Source organism: Drosophila guanche, unplaced genomic scaffold (assembly GCF_900245975.1).
Source record: "Drosophila guanche unplaced genomic scaffold, DGUA_6, whole genome shotgun sequence".
NCBI lineage: Eukaryota > Metazoa > Arthropoda > Insecta > Diptera > Drosophilidae > Drosophila > Drosophila guanche.
In genome coordinates this window covers 16,259,110-16,274,105 of record NW_022995743.1, presented here as the reverse complement: position 1 = coordinate 16,274,105, position 14,996 = coordinate 16,259,110, and the positions used below count along the sequence as shown (strand labels likewise).

Sequence of the window (14,996 nt, the reverse complement as noted above, 5' to 3'; positions counted from 1 at the left end):
CAAGAAAGTAAACAAAGAAATTTGTTGTCCGATGACATTAACCATCGAGAATTACTATCGATACTCTGGTATTTTTGGTATTCTGTATATTCGCTATTCTGATTGGAATTTATTATTCTCTTTTGGGAAAAAAACAAGCAAAACATTCAGGAAAAAATGGATTTGCAGCAACTGGAGGATGAAGCGCGGCAGGCTGCGCTCAAGGACATACAGAACATGCTGCAGCGTCCGGGGCAGCTGGAGAAAGTGGAGCAATACCGCCACCGGATCGCCCGCAAAAAGGCCTCCGTGGAGGCGTTGCTGAAGACAGGAATGCAAAACCAGCTGGACGGCGTCCGGGTGGGGCTAAAGCAGCTGGAAACGTGCATGCAAGATGTGCGCGAGGTCCGCCGGCGAATGGATGAGGTGGAGAATCTGCTGCAGGGCGTACCCGAGGTGTACGATGCCTTGGAGGTGGTGCGTGAGGAGAACACCAAACACTCGCAGTATGCCACGGCCATGGAGAACCTAAAGCACATCTTCAATGTGGACGCCAGTGTGCAAAAGACCATGGGGCTCATCGACGAAGACAAGCTGCTGAATGCCCACCAGTGCCTGGCCGATCTGGAGAACTCCCGCGACGATCTGCTGTACGAGCTGCACAAGCAGCCGAAGCAGCACGCCTCCGACAAGATCACACTGAAACGCCACTTCGAGAAGGTGGACACAGTGTCGCATGCGCTGGAGAAGAAGCTGCGCCTGATCCTCAGCCGCACCCTGAATACAGTGCGCAAGAAGCCAACCGTCATCGTGACCGCCCTCCGCATCATTGAGCGGGAGGAGAAGAACGATCAGTTTGCCTTGCAGCAGCAGAAGGTGACGGGCTTCTTGCCGCCCGGTCGCCCAAAGGCGTGGCGCAAGATGATCTTGGACGTGCTGCAGTCGTCCGTCGCAACGCGCATCGAGGGCTCCAAGCTTGAGGAGCGCACCGACAACAAGATGTGGCTGGTGCGCGACTTGGAGATTCTGCGACAGATCATCCTGGAGGACTTGCGCGTGGTAAAGTCGCTGTGCGTGCCCTGCTTTCCACCCCACTACGATATATTCAACGAGTACGTCAAGTTCTACCACGAAGGCCTCTCCAGCTATGTGAGTAATCGAATGTGGATCCACTTGTACTTGTCGCTGGATCTAATTTAATTTAATTTCAGCTGGACACCATTGTGCGATCAGGTCTTGAGGGCAACGAGTACGTCTCCATGCTGGCTTGGGTGACCCACACATATCCGGGGGCTGAACTCATGTCGCATCCGGACCTCAATGTGGATGTGCACAAGTTGATTGGAACGCTGCTGCGGCCCGAGCATCTGAAGGCGCTGGAGGATGAGTATCTGCAGAATATGCAGCGAAATTACCAGGAGTGGATGACCAAGGCAGCCGAGACGGAGAAGGTAGAGTGGTTCTCCGAGACGGTGCCGGACCAGGACGAGCACTACTACCACACCTCGGCGCCGGTGATCATCTTCCAGATGATCGACCAGCATCTGCAGGTTACCAACACAATACACCAAGAGCTGACGTTCAAGGCGCTCGTAATGAGCATACAGCAAGTGGAGATCTTCGGCCAAACCTACCTGAAGAACGTCATCGAGCTGAAGGAGCACCACTTCCGCAACCGGGATCAGATTAAGTACTTCACGCACTACATCATCACCATTGTGAACAATAGCCAGCAGATGGTGGAGCTGGCGCAGCAGATGAAGCAGCTTTACTGGCCCAAGTCACGCACGGAGCACTACGAGGACTTTGAGCGCCTGCTGGCCACCTTCCAGCGCATTCGAGCTCACGCCGCCAGCTATCTGCTGGAGGAGGCCTTCCTCGACATGGAGTGCCACTTCCACGACCTGTTCACCGTCAAGTGGCTGGCCAGCAGCATGTCTGTGGACACCATTTGCGTGACCCTGGACGACTACTTCCAGGACTACAACCACCTGCGGCCCAACAACTTTGAGATGGTGATCAACGAGGCCCAAAAGTTGCTGGCCAAGCGCTACATCCGCGCCTTGCTTTCCAAACGGCTATCAAAGCCACGCGTCGAGTGCGACGCCATCACCCGGAAGATCAAGCAGGAGGCCAAGCGCTTCAAGCTCTTCTTCGAGAAGATTGCCCCAAAGATTTCGCTCAGTGACTCGCCGCTTGATCTCATCACCACGCTTTCGGGGCTGCTCATCTCGGACATTGAGTTGCTGGTCCTCGATCTTCACACCCTGCTGGGCAGCTATCCGTCCCTCACAGAAGACCATCTCGTCCGGCTCTTCTACATACGCAACGACGTGAAAGCGGCTGAGGTTCGCGAAAAGGTCCAGGACGCCATGAAGTCCAAGAAGTCAATGGTGAGCATTGCCAAGCAGGACTGCATATTCAAGGAGATTGTGTTCAGTGACAAATTGTGGTAGATCCAGTGCATGTTTGTATTTTGTGTCTGTTGCTCCTTAGTTCCCATTCCTCAAGCTAATATCTGTTCAGTATCGTATTAATGATAAGCTTATGATGATATTTTAATAAATTTATATACTTATATTTAATCAAAATAAAAACCGTTGCGACAGTGCTGCATAGCGATTAAATTGAACAGCTGATGGAGCGAGTACAGTCGTGATGTTTATTTCGTCATATTGGCGCAAAATTTTCAATAAACCAAACAGATATACTGTTGGATTAAATTTAGTTCGTCGACTTGCCTCAATTTACACAATGAAACGCACCAAGACGGGTACAGCAGGCGCTTCCAAAAAAGCGCCTAAAAAGGAAAAGAAAAGTGCGGAACCAGAGGAGGCTGCCAGCGGTAGTAGCGGCGATGAAGCGGTGGCCTCCAGCTCGAAACTCGCCCAATCCAAGCCAGAATACAAGAACTTTGATCAGTTTCTCGCCTACCTGGAGCAGCAACGATGTGAAACGGCTGCGAGTGTCCAGGAGTTCCCGTTCAAGAAGAAACGGGTGCGCGTTTTGTCCAAGGCGAACGATGTCGGGGAAAACTGCCCTGGCGGCGTCGTCTATTGGATGTTGCGGGATGCTCGAGTGCAGGACAATTGGGCTCTGCTCTTTGCACAGCGCCTGGCATTGAAGTTGGAGCTGCCGTTGGCAGTGGTCTTCTGCCTGGTGCCGAAGTTTCTCAATGCCAACATCAGACACTACAAATTCATGATGGGCGGCCTGCAGGAGGTGGAGCAGCAGTGTCGGGAGCTAGGTATACCCTTCCACGTGCTACTGGGATCAGCTGTGGATCGTCTGCCGGAATTCGTGCGTTCCAAACATGTTGGTGCGGTGGTGTGCGATTTTTCGCCGCTGCGTGGGCCCCGTAAATGGGTGGAGGATGTGGCAAAGGCGCTGCCCAAGAACGTCCCGCTGACTCAGGTTGATGCCCACAACGTAGTTCCGCTCTGGGTGACCTCCGACAAGCAGGAGTACGCGGCTAGGACGATACGCAACAAGATAAACTCCAAGTTGGGCGAGTTTCTGAGCGATTTTCCGCCAGTGATCAAGCATCCGCATGGAGAGGGCTGCAAGAAGGTGAAACCCATCGACTGGCCAGCTGCCTATGCGATGCTGGAGTGCGACATGGACGTGGATGAGGTGCAGTGGGCGAAACCCGGCTACAAGGCTGCCTGCCTCCAACTGTACGAGTTCTGCAGCCGGCGCTTGGGCAAATTCAACGACAAGCGCAATGATCCCACAGTGGATGCGCTGTCCGGACTCTCGCCGTGGCTTCACTTTGGTCAGATCTCGGCCCAGCGCTGTGCTTTGGAGGTTCAGCGATATCGGAGTCAGCACAAGGCCTCGGCGGATGCGTTCTGTGAGGAGGCCATCGTGCGCCGAGAATTGGCCGATAATTTCTGCTACTACAACGAGAACTACGACAACCTGAAAGGCCTGAGCTCGTGGGCCCTCCAATCTCTGGAAGCACATCGCAAGGACAAGCGAGATCCATGCTACACCCTGGAGGAGCTCGAACAGGTAAGCAACGAGCAAAATCGTAAGCAAACTCTGTTGAATATGAAGGAATATCTTTCAGTCGCTGACCTACGATGACCTGTGGAACTCGGCGCAGCTGCAGCTGGTGCGAGAGGGCAAGATGCACGGATTTCTGCGCATGTACTGGGCGAAGAAGATACTCGAGTGGACGGCCACGCCGGAGCAGGCGCTGGAGTACTCGATCCTGCTCAACGACAAGTACAGTCTAGATGGGCGCGATCCCAACGGCTATGTGGGCTGCATGTGGTCCATCGGAGGCGTGCACGATATGGGCTGGAAGGAGCGTGCGATATTCGGCAAGATTCGCTACATGAACTATCAAGGATGCAAGCGCAAGTTCGACGTAAACGCCTTCGTCATGCGCTATGGGGGCAAGGTGCACAAGTAGAAGGCCTGAGATGGCTCCAATAAATCTGTATACTGTTTACGTTTTTGCCTTGTTTTAGAATGCAAGCCAAGAGCATTTTTATTTTGTTTTACCACGGTTCCATTTAGAAAAGTTTCAAAAATTACAAACTAGCGGACAGAACTTAGTCCTTCTCGGCGATCTTGGTCAGATGTTCCTCGATCTCCTTCTCGTCTAGAGTGCGGAAGCTGGGATTCGACTTGCTGACGACGCCAATCTCGATGCCATTGGGCTTGAAGTCAATGGCCAGGACAGTGGACAGACAGGTGATGGCCAGCTGGATTGCCTTCTCCTCAGAGAGATTGTTCTTGTACTTCTTTTCCAAGTAGCTGTTTGCCTCCAGCACTTTGGCGCCCACCGAGCACGCCTTGAAGCCGCTGAAGTAGCCAGCTGGATCGGTCTTATAGACACAGGGGCCAATCTCGTCGTCGTAGGCAATCAGCACCATGCTGCAGCCAAGCGGACGCATCTCCGCGTTCTGCGTGTACACCTGGTTGATGTCTGCAATGCGACGGCACAGCACATCCACAGGCATTTCGTAGCCGTATTTGTAGCGGAAGTTGGCCGCCTCGTAGCGCGCCTTTTGCACCTGCGAGCGAGCGTCCGCTAAAGATTCAGAAGGAATTTATTAAATGCGGAATATTAAGGGACAGCAGTGGCACTTACCAATACGCCCAGTCATGGCACAACCGATTTCCTTGGTGATGCGGAACAAATGTGTCACCGATTCCGGCACAATGTTCTTTTCTGTGACCTTCTTCTGGGTGGCCACCACAGCACAGTCGCCGCTCTTCAGCGCCACCGTAGTGATGTTCTCCTGTGAGATGGCCTTAAACGCATACTCTGGAGGAACACTATTGTTAGAGAGTTGCAGGCAACCAACCACAAGCGCACTTACCGACTTGGTAGAGGCGTCCCTCGGGCGAAAAGATGGTAATGTGTCTGTCAAAGCCGGCTGAACTTCCGCGAGACATGTTTTCGGAGTTTTATTAGCTGTAAACAGATTTCGAAACGTATAATACACAATTTAGTAGTCTTTGACACAAACAAGCTTACTCGTTGAGCAAATTAAATTGACAAATTGTTTACTGTTTCGAGTTTTTGCTTCAAAATGGACCGACTGGGAATTTCATATAGTCATTCCCAGCAGTGTAGGGTTGTCAAATATATATTAAAATATCAATATATCGATATTTTAAAAAAAAAATATATTTATATCGTGACTTTTTTCCCCCAAAATATCAATAAATTGATATGTTTTTGCGATATATTTTGATATTTTAAGTTTGGGAATTAAGCACATTATCAAAATAAATATAAAAGATTTATGTGCACAAAAGCGGATGTAGGAAATATTTCCGACCCCATAAAGAATCTATAATCTGTTGTTGGTAGTATTGATCAGCATCAATAGCCGAGTCGAAATGGCCATGTATGTCTGTCCGTCTGGCTCAGAGACTATAAGAGCTAGAGCCCCAGAATTTTGCTCCAACATTGCTGTGATATCACACTGATACAAGTGTATTTATGAAGCGTCTCTCAAGTCCTTATTCGCTTAGCTCACGAAACTAGGTTTTTCTCGACTTTACACGGACACCGCATGTGTGTGTTCGTGCGTTGACCGTATGGTCCCAGTGCAATTTATGCAGCAGTGGTGGTTTTTGTGAGGTGTGAGAGATAGAAATATGTCTGGAGGATTTTCGTACTGTGAAAAAGTCTGTAGGTGTTTTGAACCAAAACCCATAAACACTTAAGCCTAGTACTCAGATCGAAAAAAAGTGGCCTCTAGAAAAATCAGGGATGAAATTCATATGGAACCGATAAGAAATTTTTGCGCGGACAAGTTACTTTCTATCGGCTGTACGCCGGCACTAACCAAATAATATATAATTATATACTATATATAAAACTATATTATTTTGTACAAACACACAACATTTTCTTATCGGTTCAATACGAATATCATCCCTGATTTTTTTGTGACCCCTTTTCTTCGATCTGAGTACTAGGCTTTAAGGAACACCGGATAATGATGAAAAATCATCATCGTCTATATATTTTCTATAGCCCAATATTAATAAATTTTATTTTATATTTAGTTGTTCTCATTAAACTGTTCAAACCCCCTTGGATCGCTAAATTTAACAAAAATCATCATATATGGAAAAAGTCACGGCTAATTTTTATACCCGGTGATCGAAGAGTAAATAGGGTATCTTGTATTTGTGGGGAATAACGGTTGTATGTAACGCACAGAAGGAATCTTTTTCGACCCCATAAAGTATATATATTCTTGATCAGCATCAAGAGTCTGTCAGTCCGTCTGTCCGTCCGTCCGTCTGTCCGTCCGTCCGTCCGTCTGTCCGTCTTGTTCGCCGGATAGTTCTCAGAGACTATAAGAGCTAGAGCCACCAAATTTTGGCTCCAGACTGCTATATGCTCACACTGAAACCAGTGTATTTCAGTGCCCCCGCAAAAGGGCGAAAACCTCCCTCTACAATTTTAAAGATACATGAAATCTAAAAACGCCATTCCGTAGGGAATGGCCATATCTATCAGATTGGGATCCGATTGGATCATTATTATAGGCACAATGAAGAAATTAATTTGCAGTGGCTAAACCCACCCCGTCCTGCAGCATATATTTGTTTTTTTGCACATTCTCTCATTCACACTCTGCTTCGCGCAGTGTGCGGGCTCTGCCTCTCGCGTTCCTCTGCCTCTGGCTCTGCCGGGACTCTGCAGTGTGTGGCTTTAGGAAAGGGGGGTTAGCTTAAGGAGCGTTTTGGTGTGAGAAGTGTTGTGGTTGTAGATGACAGATGAAAAAGAAATGTAAAGTTTGACAAAAAACCGTTAAGGTACAGACGTAGTACTGAGTGCCGGGTATAAAAGTTGTGACGCATAAGAAGCGTCTCACACGTCCCTTCTCGTTTAAAGTGAAACTGCGCTGCAGCCCTCGCGGAAAGTTATCGCTCATCGCCAGCAGCAGAGACTATCGATAACATCACTTATATCGATATTGGATGTAACACCACAAAATTCGGGAGGTAAATAAACATTTATTTATTAAATTATTTAGGAGTCGCTGGTGCAGCCGGTCCTGCAGAGCGAGAAGCCATGCATGAGGGTGACTTGAAGAATCAATTAACGATTGCGCGGAATGAGATTAACAATTTGAGGTGCGTCCTTTGCGTTGTTAAAGTTCGAGTTTACCAGCGATTGATTAATTGAATACGCAGGCAGCAAGTGCGGAACCTACAGCATGTGCAGCGCAAGGACATAGAAACAATAACCCGCCTGCTGAAGGACTTTCGCTGCGAAGGCTGTACGAACAAGCAGAATGCCAAGGCCAAGGACGTCACCGCCACGGCCACTGACACTGACAAGGCGGAGGCGGCGCCCGGGTTTCAGGGTCAGGTGCGTCTGACCATCAAACACATAATACACACACACACAGACAGAATTTAAACCAATGCTAAACCATAGGACATGAACGGGAGTGGAACCAGCAACAGCATTGAGGAGTCTGCTCACTTTCGTCCCATTGGCATAATACGGACAGCCTTTCCGGAGAAGCGGGCCGTGCCGAGGCAATCGATTGTGGGCAGCCGCCTACGTAGCCTTATCCAGCTTAACGATGGCGTCTTTACCAACCCGGAGCACTCGCTGGAGGGACTGTCGGACTTCTCACACCTGTGGCTGATTTACCACTTCCATCGCAATAATGCTCATCCAAAGGCCAAAGTGGCACCCCCGCGACTAGGCGGGGAACGAGTTGGAGTTTTCTCCACGCGCTCGCCCCACCGGCCGTGTCCCATCGGGCTGTCGTTGGTGGAAATTGAGAAAATTGAAAATGCCACCATCAGTTTCTTTGGCACGGACATGGTGGACGGAACACCTGTGCTGGACATCAAGCCGTACATTCCATACTACGATGCGCCAGCCTTGAGCATCGACTCAGGTATGTTTGGCGCATGCGAACCTCTACAATCAATCAACAATTTTGGCCTTGTGGCAGGTCGAGCCTCTGCTGTTCCGAATGAGACAAGCCTGGACTTTTACGGCTCCCGCCAGGAGCCTGATGGAGAGGAGTCCGATCTGGAACTATACGGTGCCGCTGGCTATGCGGGCAACAACATGAGCTCCGATGCAATTCTGCCACCACCGAGCGCCGTTCGCGTGCCCAACTGGGTAGTGGCCAGCCATCGGCTAAGCGTTTGCTTTAACGAGCACGCCGAGGCCCAGCTGAAAGAGTTGCAGGTCGAGAAACAGTGCATCGTTGAGATCTTGGAGGCGGATCCACGCTCAGTGTACCTGCGCACAAAATACGGATCTCAGATCTTTACTTTCCAGCTGAGTGAAGTCACCGTGACGTGCAAGTTCGACGACAAGGCCGCCACAGTGACTGTGGTGCAGGTTCGCCGCAATGAGAATGTGCAAGTGGTCGCATTGGACGGCGATCAGCGCAGTGCTTAAGTTGTAGTTGTTTTCCCGGATGGCTTTGCAGGACAGAGGATATGTGTTTAGCTTAAGTATTCCGTGTTTAGGTGCTTTGAAGTTTCGATTTTGCTGTAGGACACACAAGACATTCTAAAATATATTTATGCTGTTTGTTTCTGGAGTAAAAACTTTGGTTTCTCTTTTTTATATTATTTACTCAGTGCAGAGGCAATCCACTGTTCTTTTGAGTATTACAAATAAGTAAAGTTTTCTATTTTTCAGCAAAAAAATGAGCGAAATGACTTGGAAGGAATTCCTGGCCCAGGCCCAAGAGTTTCTTAAAATATCCGAGCAGTTGGGCGATTGCTGGGTGCTATATGAGAAGGTATGCGTAAATCTTTTATTATTAAATCACTGACCAAAATTGTTATCTTTATTTTAGGATGCCAGTGAGCCCAACACGTTCCTCAAGTACAGCCAAAAGATTAAATGTAAAGAGTCCAACGATGGTTATGTAACTCTTATCAATGTGGAGTACCACGTAGTCTATAGTGTGTCGTATCAAGTGCCCATGCTATTATTCCAGGCTCATCGATCAGGTATTATGATCAAGTAATTAAATGATCAACCCAACTGAAGACCCAATTACAGATGGAAGTCTCCTCGACTTGGAGGCCACTTGGCGTGTCTTTATGCCAGATACTGCGTCCAAAGATCTCTATCAGATGCTCACCCAAACGGACCATCCAGTGCTGTTCCGTCCGTTCATGGCGCTGCATCCGTGCCGGACAGCGGAGGTGCTCGACCAGTTTGGCGAGCCGAGCGCCAACCGTGTGCTCACCTTCATCAGCCTCTACGGACCTCACGTTCAGCTGCAACTGGCGAATGCCTACGGGCTGAGCAAATGAAACGCTCGCCCGAAACTACACATGTGGATAATTTGCATATATTTGTGGATGTTTTAAACATTGATTATGGGGAGTATACATATGTGGATATTTAGATGCGTGAGGGGAGGGAAAGGGACTTCTATGTTACAGTTTTACATTCATTGAATATTCTAAATATTGTGTATTAGAGGGCATTCCAATGCTGCTTGCTCCTCTTCTATGACTTGGCACAAGTGAACATCCAAATTGTACAGTAAATAAGTGAACAACTAACTATGCATATAGTAATAGTGGTTATAGTCTTACATATGTATATGTTTGTTGCACCGATAAATCTACAATTCTCAAGCCTAAATCAAGCACTGGCAAAAAGGAACAAGGCTAATTATGTAGTTTTCAAGTTCCACTTGTCTTCTCGGGGTTATGTTCATTCGTAATATCAGATAAAGGTTACATATGTTTTCTATCTGTTAGTATATTTAGAGCTAAGCTTAGATAGTTATGCATTTTTATTATGTAATTGTATATCCTTAGATTTAGTTGTACTGTACACAAGCTAGACCATTCTCGCAGTGGAGAGTGGCCATTACTATGCTTCGTCGGTTTACTAATGTTAGGTTCTTCATTTATAATTAATGTTAACTGGCTACTGTGTGGCATTTGCTGATCCTCGGACGCCAAAAGCACGAGAGGTCCCGTCCTTCGAGGGGACTTCGGCTCTTTGGGCGCAAGGTCGTAGCATTGAAAATGTTTTTTTTTTTTGCAAAATTAAATTGTTTTTTTTATGCATATTGCTATGCTTCTGCATTTGTAATCCAACGAAATACATACATGCAATACACGTACACATACATACATTCTGAAGAGTATAGCTGCTATTGACTGATTGCGGATCTGTTCAGTGCGGCACTTGCAAGTTGCAAGAAAAGATTCGAAGATAATTGAGAGCTCTGCTGTGTGGCAAATGGTTCGGAAGAGAGAGAATTGTATTTGGAAATACTCTTCTTGAACCAATCCTGCATCTCAGAATCGAGACTATTAATTTAGCTAGCTGAAATAGAGAAGCAACAGAAATATTAGTTAAAATAGTATGTACATTGTATGCGTGTTACGTACTTTTTTAGTTCCTAGTGGACTGCTGATCCTCTCTTGCCGAGTACTCCCCTGAATTTATTCTATAAATCTATTTAATATTTCGTGCCGCATCTAATAGTCTTACAACATAAATTTAGCAGTTTCTAAGCCCTTTACTATATATATTCGTATATGTATTTGTTGGATAACTCTGTGTGTGTGTGTATACTTGGAATGTTTTCTGTTCTGTGTTTATCTGTGTACAATTGTGGATGTGTTTCTGACTCATCTACGAGTATTTTGTATAGCATTAGCATACATAAATATATGTACATATATGATTATATGAAATATTTATTATTGAAGTATTATATCTCATCTGTTCTTTGTTCTTATCTCGATATATGTACTCTCTTATGTAAAAAATTCATTTAAAGCTTCACCATTTAATTGATAATTGTATATCAAATTACATTTTCTTAAACTATGTAGTTTCCTATGTACTATATACAGTAAACAAGATAAAGTAAAATTCAGAAAATTTGCCCCGTCAGTGGTGGACCAATGATATGTTTCATTTGGAGGATCCAACACGCATCACTTCAGGGGCAGAGAGTCCTCTAATGATGACGGAATAAATTACTTAAGTGAGTAAAACTCGTACAATATATGTACGAGTATCTCCCCATTATTCTAGGCATAAAATTCGCACTACAATGCTGTTTTCTTGTTGTTGCTGTTGTTGTTTCTCTACCTGTTCTAGTTGTAGTTTTTGTTCTGTTTTTGTTGCTGGTTGTTGGTCTCATTTCAGTTGCGTTATTGGACAAGTTTTCATAATTGTTTTATCGTTAAAGTGGTCTTAAAATATGCTTTCATAAATATGTTTGTATGTATGTATGCATTGTACATCTAAAGCCTTCTCATGGTAAACACTGACGCGTATGTGTGTGTGTGTAAATGTGTGTAAATGTTTTTGGGGTTCTTCGGATCTTCCCAACGGAGTGGAATGGATTCGACTCGTTTTTTTGTATATTTGGCTACACTAAGACTAGTTATAAAGCTCTGCAACTCACTTGGCATATAAATACAATAAATACATCATAAACAAATATATGTACAATGTACATATGTACGAGTATATGTATGTATGTCTGTATATAGAATGAAAGGAAAGTGATGTCAACCACATCGAGACGATCCGTTGGTATGCCGGGGCGGGGCTAAAGCTATGTACGCTAGGCTATATTATGGACGGTGGTGCTCCTAGTTACGATCCGAAATTCATCGTCATCCAGCTCATCGGCTGACTCGATGGCCTGTCGGCCCATAAAGTCAGTCGATGCGCTGCGCCTGAATCAGCTGCACAGCATATTGAAGAAGCCGCGTCCTTTCTCCGATCTGGGAGCCATCAGCATGGGCACCTGGTTCTTATGGGTCACCTTGATCTGCCAGGGGAGAAGGATCAGTCTAGTCTGAGTCTTGTTTAAACCTTCGCTCTTACCGTGCAGGGCATCTGCATCCAGGGTTCGCCGTCGATCTGCATGGGGAAAGTCTTTTTCGTCTTGATTATGACCTCACTGCACTGCGCCAAACGGCGACCGGAGGCGCGCAGACCCGTTCGCACCTGGCCCATGTGCAGACAGTTCTCCAGGCCAATTACTTCTATCAAACGATCACCAATATCTGCGGGGAAACACTCAAAGTAGAGATACATCGATAGAGATAACATCGAAAACGTCCCACTCACCCTGTATGGCCACCGAGAGATCCACGGAGGTGAAGCTGGTGGCCGAGAGCTCTTTGTCGCTGGACTTGAGCTTCTTGCTTTTGCCAAAGGGACCGGCGCTCTTGCGCATCCGCTTCTGGGACAGATGCTCTCCCCACAGATTGGAGCCGCCGTGGGTGTAGGGGATGTTGAGCAGGGCCACTCCCTGCAGGTGGGGACCGTTGGCGAGGTCCAAGGCCACACCGTCACACTGTAAATATTGAGCGAATGTTTTTCACTTTCTCTTACACTGGGTAATCCATTTATAATACACAAGGAGGCAAAATTCAATTGGACAACCCTTCAGATATGCCACCCAATATCCCTCCCTACACTCACCACAATCTCGATGCTTTCGTGTAGGTTCTTGCAGGACGCTGCAAACGTTTCGGACGTTGCATATTCAAAGTACCAAAGTTTGTTCTTCATCCGGCTGTTGAATTTGTGCGGGTTCTTCTCTCGCTCCAAATGAAATTTGACACAGATGGCGGCATCCTGTGGAAATACAAATCAGCGTTGGAATGGGCTCAGCCAATCATTTCATGATGAAAAGGTCACCAGCGTATCGGCATTCATTCCGATTCCGATCAGATAGAATGCACCAATTAGATGGACGCATCTTCAATGGCAACCGAAATGCAGGGTCCATGTTTTCAATAAACCTTAAATATTTCCCATTCCCTAACGTGGCAAAAAGGTGGCTTGAATAAATAGTAGATGCATTTCCCCTCAGGAATCTATCAAAGTTACACACGCTCGAGGCAACAAGCAGACAAGAAAAATGACAACGAGGGAGAAATTCCTGATGCGAAAAGGGATAGGAATTTAAAGGGGCTAGTTCAGGGTTCACAAATCGAATACGTATTTCAGAAACTTAAAGCTCGAACTGAGATGGTTGATGCCCGTGCCCTGTGCCCAGTCCGAGGTGCACGCCACGTGAAAGCGTTGCCATGTTTACTTTATGCAACAGAAGGCAGGCGGCAGGCGGCATGCTCCAAACGGGGGTTGTTGGCTCAAGCTGCGTGGAGTTGCAGCTCGCATACGCTGCCTGCCTCTCTTATCGGACAGCAGCCTCAAAGGGATTCAGCATTTTAATTGCATATATTCCTCGCTGCGTGTCCGACTTACACCCGGCTACGTATACGTCACGTTGCACCTTCGGTAGGCCAATTTGTTATTCATGTCAAAGTAGGAGTGCACACAGGGCTCTCTGCTGAGAGCCTGACTTTCAATTATGGTATGTTGCTTTCACAGCAAATAAGATTTATTACCGCTCCAGTGCAAATTGAATTGTCAACATGAGCGAGCACGCGTCTCCTGCCTCCCTGGCCGGCATGCCCGGCCACGCTGCAAACTGAAAAATTTACGAAAACTTTTTAATTAGCTTGCACAGCCTTCGCCTGCACCCCTCCCACCGCCAAAACTGTCACTTTTCGCTTCATGCACGGGCTGGGCGGTAAACTAATTTAGTGACAGGCACCAGCACCAGCTTATTAGCATGCCTCGACCGCACTATACCTATTAGTCAGGGCTAAGAGCTCAGGCTAGATGGAGCAGGGAGCAGGGAGCAGGCGTGCGGGCAATGACAGCTTGTTTGCATTGGGGGGTCGCCTATGGCACAAAGTTTAGCCGAGCATTTTGATTGGCTCTAAGTAAGATGAGCTCGGAGGGTGGGGCGGACACGATAATGAAATAATTTGTAAACTCAAACAGGAATATCCAGCAGCAGCGGCAGGGGGCTTTTACTCATAAGATATACATACAGGTGAGCGCATAATGCCCCATAAAATGCACATCAAGTCTGTAGCTATCTCTAACCGGAGGGATACATAAAACTTGGGCTCAAGTCAAAGTCACAGCTCTCGAAATTACACATGCTGGAGGCTGCTCCAGCGGAGGATGTCACACACCAGCCTTCACGTTCTTTTATCATCCGCTTTTAGCAGGAGGCACAAGGAGCACAAGTTTGCGCTCAACGTCAATTGTTTGACGTTAAACCAAAGAGTCAGCGTGAAATACTTTTCATGCTGTATTACCCCATGAACGAGGATGAAAATGTATGGTAGGGATTCCACTCCACTCCCCCAAGGAAGTTCGCTCTCTCTCTCTCTCGCTATCTTTGCGACTCTTTGGACACTTGAGTAGGGCACTGGCACTCCTCCTAGAATAGACAGATGTACCCGCACATACGTACATAAGTGTTAAATGGATTTAGTGATGGGAATGGGCCGCCTAGCTGTTCTGGTCTGACAAGTGAAGTGAGCTCCCAACAGGCGGCAGTACTGCTGCACGGTACCAGCAATAACATCATTGCCGACAGTTTGCTGTAGACGCCTACTGTTTAAACAGACGCACATCAAGTCATAAATAAACTAACACCCACACACACATTTGCTGGGGTTTTTATTTC

General features: G+C 47.1%; 6 protein-coding genes across 9 annotated transcripts in view; 4 read left to right on the top strand and 2 right to left on the bottom strand.

Annotated features, from left to right (window-relative positions):
* Positions 1–96: 96 nt before the first annotated feature.
* Positions 97–2,516, top strand: LOC117580366 (exocyst complex component 3). The gene is made up of 2 exons (XM_034266898.1): positions 97–1,128; positions 1,191–2,516. Exons 1-2 carry the CDS (start codon positions 157–159, stop codon positions 2,433–2,435), a joined length of 2,217 nt encoding a protein of 738 aa, XP_034122789.1. The 5' UTR covers positions 97–156; the 3' UTR covers positions 2,436–2,516.
* A 107-nt stretch (positions 2,517–2,623) lies between these two features.
* LOC117580375 (deoxyribodipyrimidine photo-lyase-like) lies at positions 2,624–4,438 on the top strand. The gene is made up of 2 exons (XM_034266911.1): positions 2,624–3,993; positions 4,052–4,438. The coding sequence occupies exons 1-2, from the start codon at positions 2,638–2,640 to the stop codon at positions 4,397–4,399; spliced, it is 1,704 nt and encodes a 567-aa protein (XP_034122802.1). The 5' UTR covers positions 2,624–2,637; the 3' UTR covers positions 4,400–4,438.
* A 2-nt stretch (positions 4,439–4,440) lies between these two features.
* Positions 4,441–5,576, bottom strand: LOC117580383 (proteasome subunit alpha type-6). Its single transcript, XM_034266923.1, has 4 exons — positions 5,474–5,576; positions 5,316–5,410; positions 5,084–5,260; positions 4,441–5,023 (listed from the first exon to the last, which is right to left on the bottom strand). The coding sequence occupies exons 2-4, from the start codon at positions 5,389–5,391 to the stop codon at positions 4,542–4,544; spliced, it is 735 nt and encodes a 244-aa protein (XP_034122814.1). The 5' UTR covers positions 5,392–5,410; positions 5,474–5,576; the 3' UTR covers positions 4,441–4,541.
* Positions 5,577–7,430: 1,854 nt separating this feature from the next.
* LOC117580711 (ubiquitin-like-conjugating enzyme ATG10) lies at positions 7,431–10,721 on the top strand. Its single transcript, XM_034267374.1, has 4 exons — positions 7,431–7,464; positions 9,140–9,242; positions 9,300–9,456; positions 9,509–10,721. Exons 2-4 carry the CDS (start codon positions 9,147–9,149, stop codon positions 9,763–9,765), a joined length of 510 nt encoding a protein of 169 aa, XP_034123265.1. The 5' UTR covers positions 7,431–7,464; positions 9,140–9,146; the 3' UTR covers positions 9,766–10,721.
* Positions 7,438–9,045, top strand: LOC117580702 (tRNA (adenine(37)-N6)-methyltransferase). Of its 2 annotated transcripts, XM_034267360.1 has the most exons (4): positions 7,438–7,596; positions 7,657–7,834; positions 7,904–8,378; positions 8,436–9,045. In XM_034267360.1, the coding sequence occupies exons 1-4, from the start codon at positions 7,535–7,537 to the stop codon at positions 8,891–8,893; spliced, it is 1,173 nt and encodes a 390-aa protein (XP_034123251.1). In that variant the 5' UTR covers positions 7,438–7,534; the 3' UTR covers positions 8,894–9,045. The 2 variants fall into 2 exon arrangements, with proteins under 2 accessions (XP_034123251.1, XP_034123242.1); XM_034267351.1 differs by having other exon boundaries at positions 7,904–9,045.
* A 1,252-nt stretch (positions 10,722–11,973) lies between the features above and the next one.
* LOC117580689 (diacylglycerol kinase 1) overlaps positions 11,974–14,996 on the bottom strand; it is a 35,557-nt gene continuing 32,534 nt past the window's right edge. For all 3 annotated transcript variants that reach the window (XM_034267318.1, XM_034267326.1, XM_034267337.1), the window contains 4 exons: positions 12,926–13,081; positions 12,569–12,797; positions 12,323–12,504; positions 11,974–12,266 (listed from right to left, as the gene is read on the bottom strand). In XM_034267318.1, coding sequence (XP_034123209.1) covers positions 12,177–12,266; positions 12,323–12,504; positions 12,569–12,797; positions 12,926–13,081 — 657 coding nt within the window. In that variant the 3' untranslated portion in view covers positions 11,974–12,176. The remainder of the gene's footprint in view (positions 12,267–12,322; positions 12,505–12,568; positions 12,798–12,925; positions 13,082–14,996) is intronic.

Bases quoted from the DNA above. Each gene is read 5' to 3' on its own strand.
- LOC117580711 (XM_034267374.1), top strand. From the start codon at position 9,147: ATGAGCGAAATGACTTGGAAGGAATTCCTGGCCCAGGCCCAAGAGTTT. The intron at 9,243-9,299 runs GTATGCGTAAAT...TCTTTATTTTAG, and splicing joins GCTGGGTGCTATATGAGAAG to GATGCCAGTGAGCCCAACAC. The intron at 9,457-9,508 runs GTATTATGATCA...ACCCAATTACAG, and splicing joins ATTCCAGGCTCATCGATCAG to ATGGAAGTCTCCTCGACTTG.
- LOC117580383 (XM_034266923.1), bottom strand. From the start codon at position 5,391: ATGTCTCGCGGAAGTTCAGCCGGCTTTGACAGACACATTACCATCTTT. The intron at 5,261-5,315 runs GTAAGTGCGCTT...GTGTTCCTCCAG, and splicing joins GGGACGCCTCTACCAAGTCG to AGTATGCGTTTAAGGCCATC. The intron at 5,024-5,083 runs GTAAGTGCCACT...CTGAATCTTTAG, and splicing joins TGCCATGACTGGGCGTATTG to CGGACGCTCGCTCGCAGGTG.
- LOC117580366 (XM_034266898.1), top strand. From the start codon at position 157: ATGGATTTGCAGCAACTGGAGGATGAAGCGCGGCAGGCTGCGCTCAAG. The intron at 1,129-1,190 runs GTGAGTAATCGA...ATTTAATTTCAG, and splicing joins ACGAAGGCCTCTCCAGCTAT to CTGGACACCATTGTGCGATC.
- LOC117580702 (XM_034267351.1), top strand. From the start codon at position 7,535: ATGCATGAGGGTGACTTGAAGAATCAATTAACGATTGCGCGGAATGAG. The intron at 7,597-7,656 runs GTGCGTCCTTTG...TTGAATACGCAG, and splicing joins AATGAGATTAACAATTTGAG to GCAGCAAGTGCGGAACCTAC. The intron at 7,835-7,903 runs GTGCGTCTGACC...GCTAAACCATAG, and splicing joins CGCCCGGGTTTCAGGGTCAG to GACATGAACGGGAGTGGAAC.
- LOC117580375 (XM_034266911.1), top strand. From the start codon at position 2,638: ATGTTTATTTCGTCATATTGGCGCAAAATTTTCAATAAACCAAACAGA. The intron at 3,994-4,051 runs GTAAGCAACGAG...AATATCTTTCAG, and splicing joins CCCTGGAGGAGCTCGAACAG to TCGCTGACCTACGATGACCT.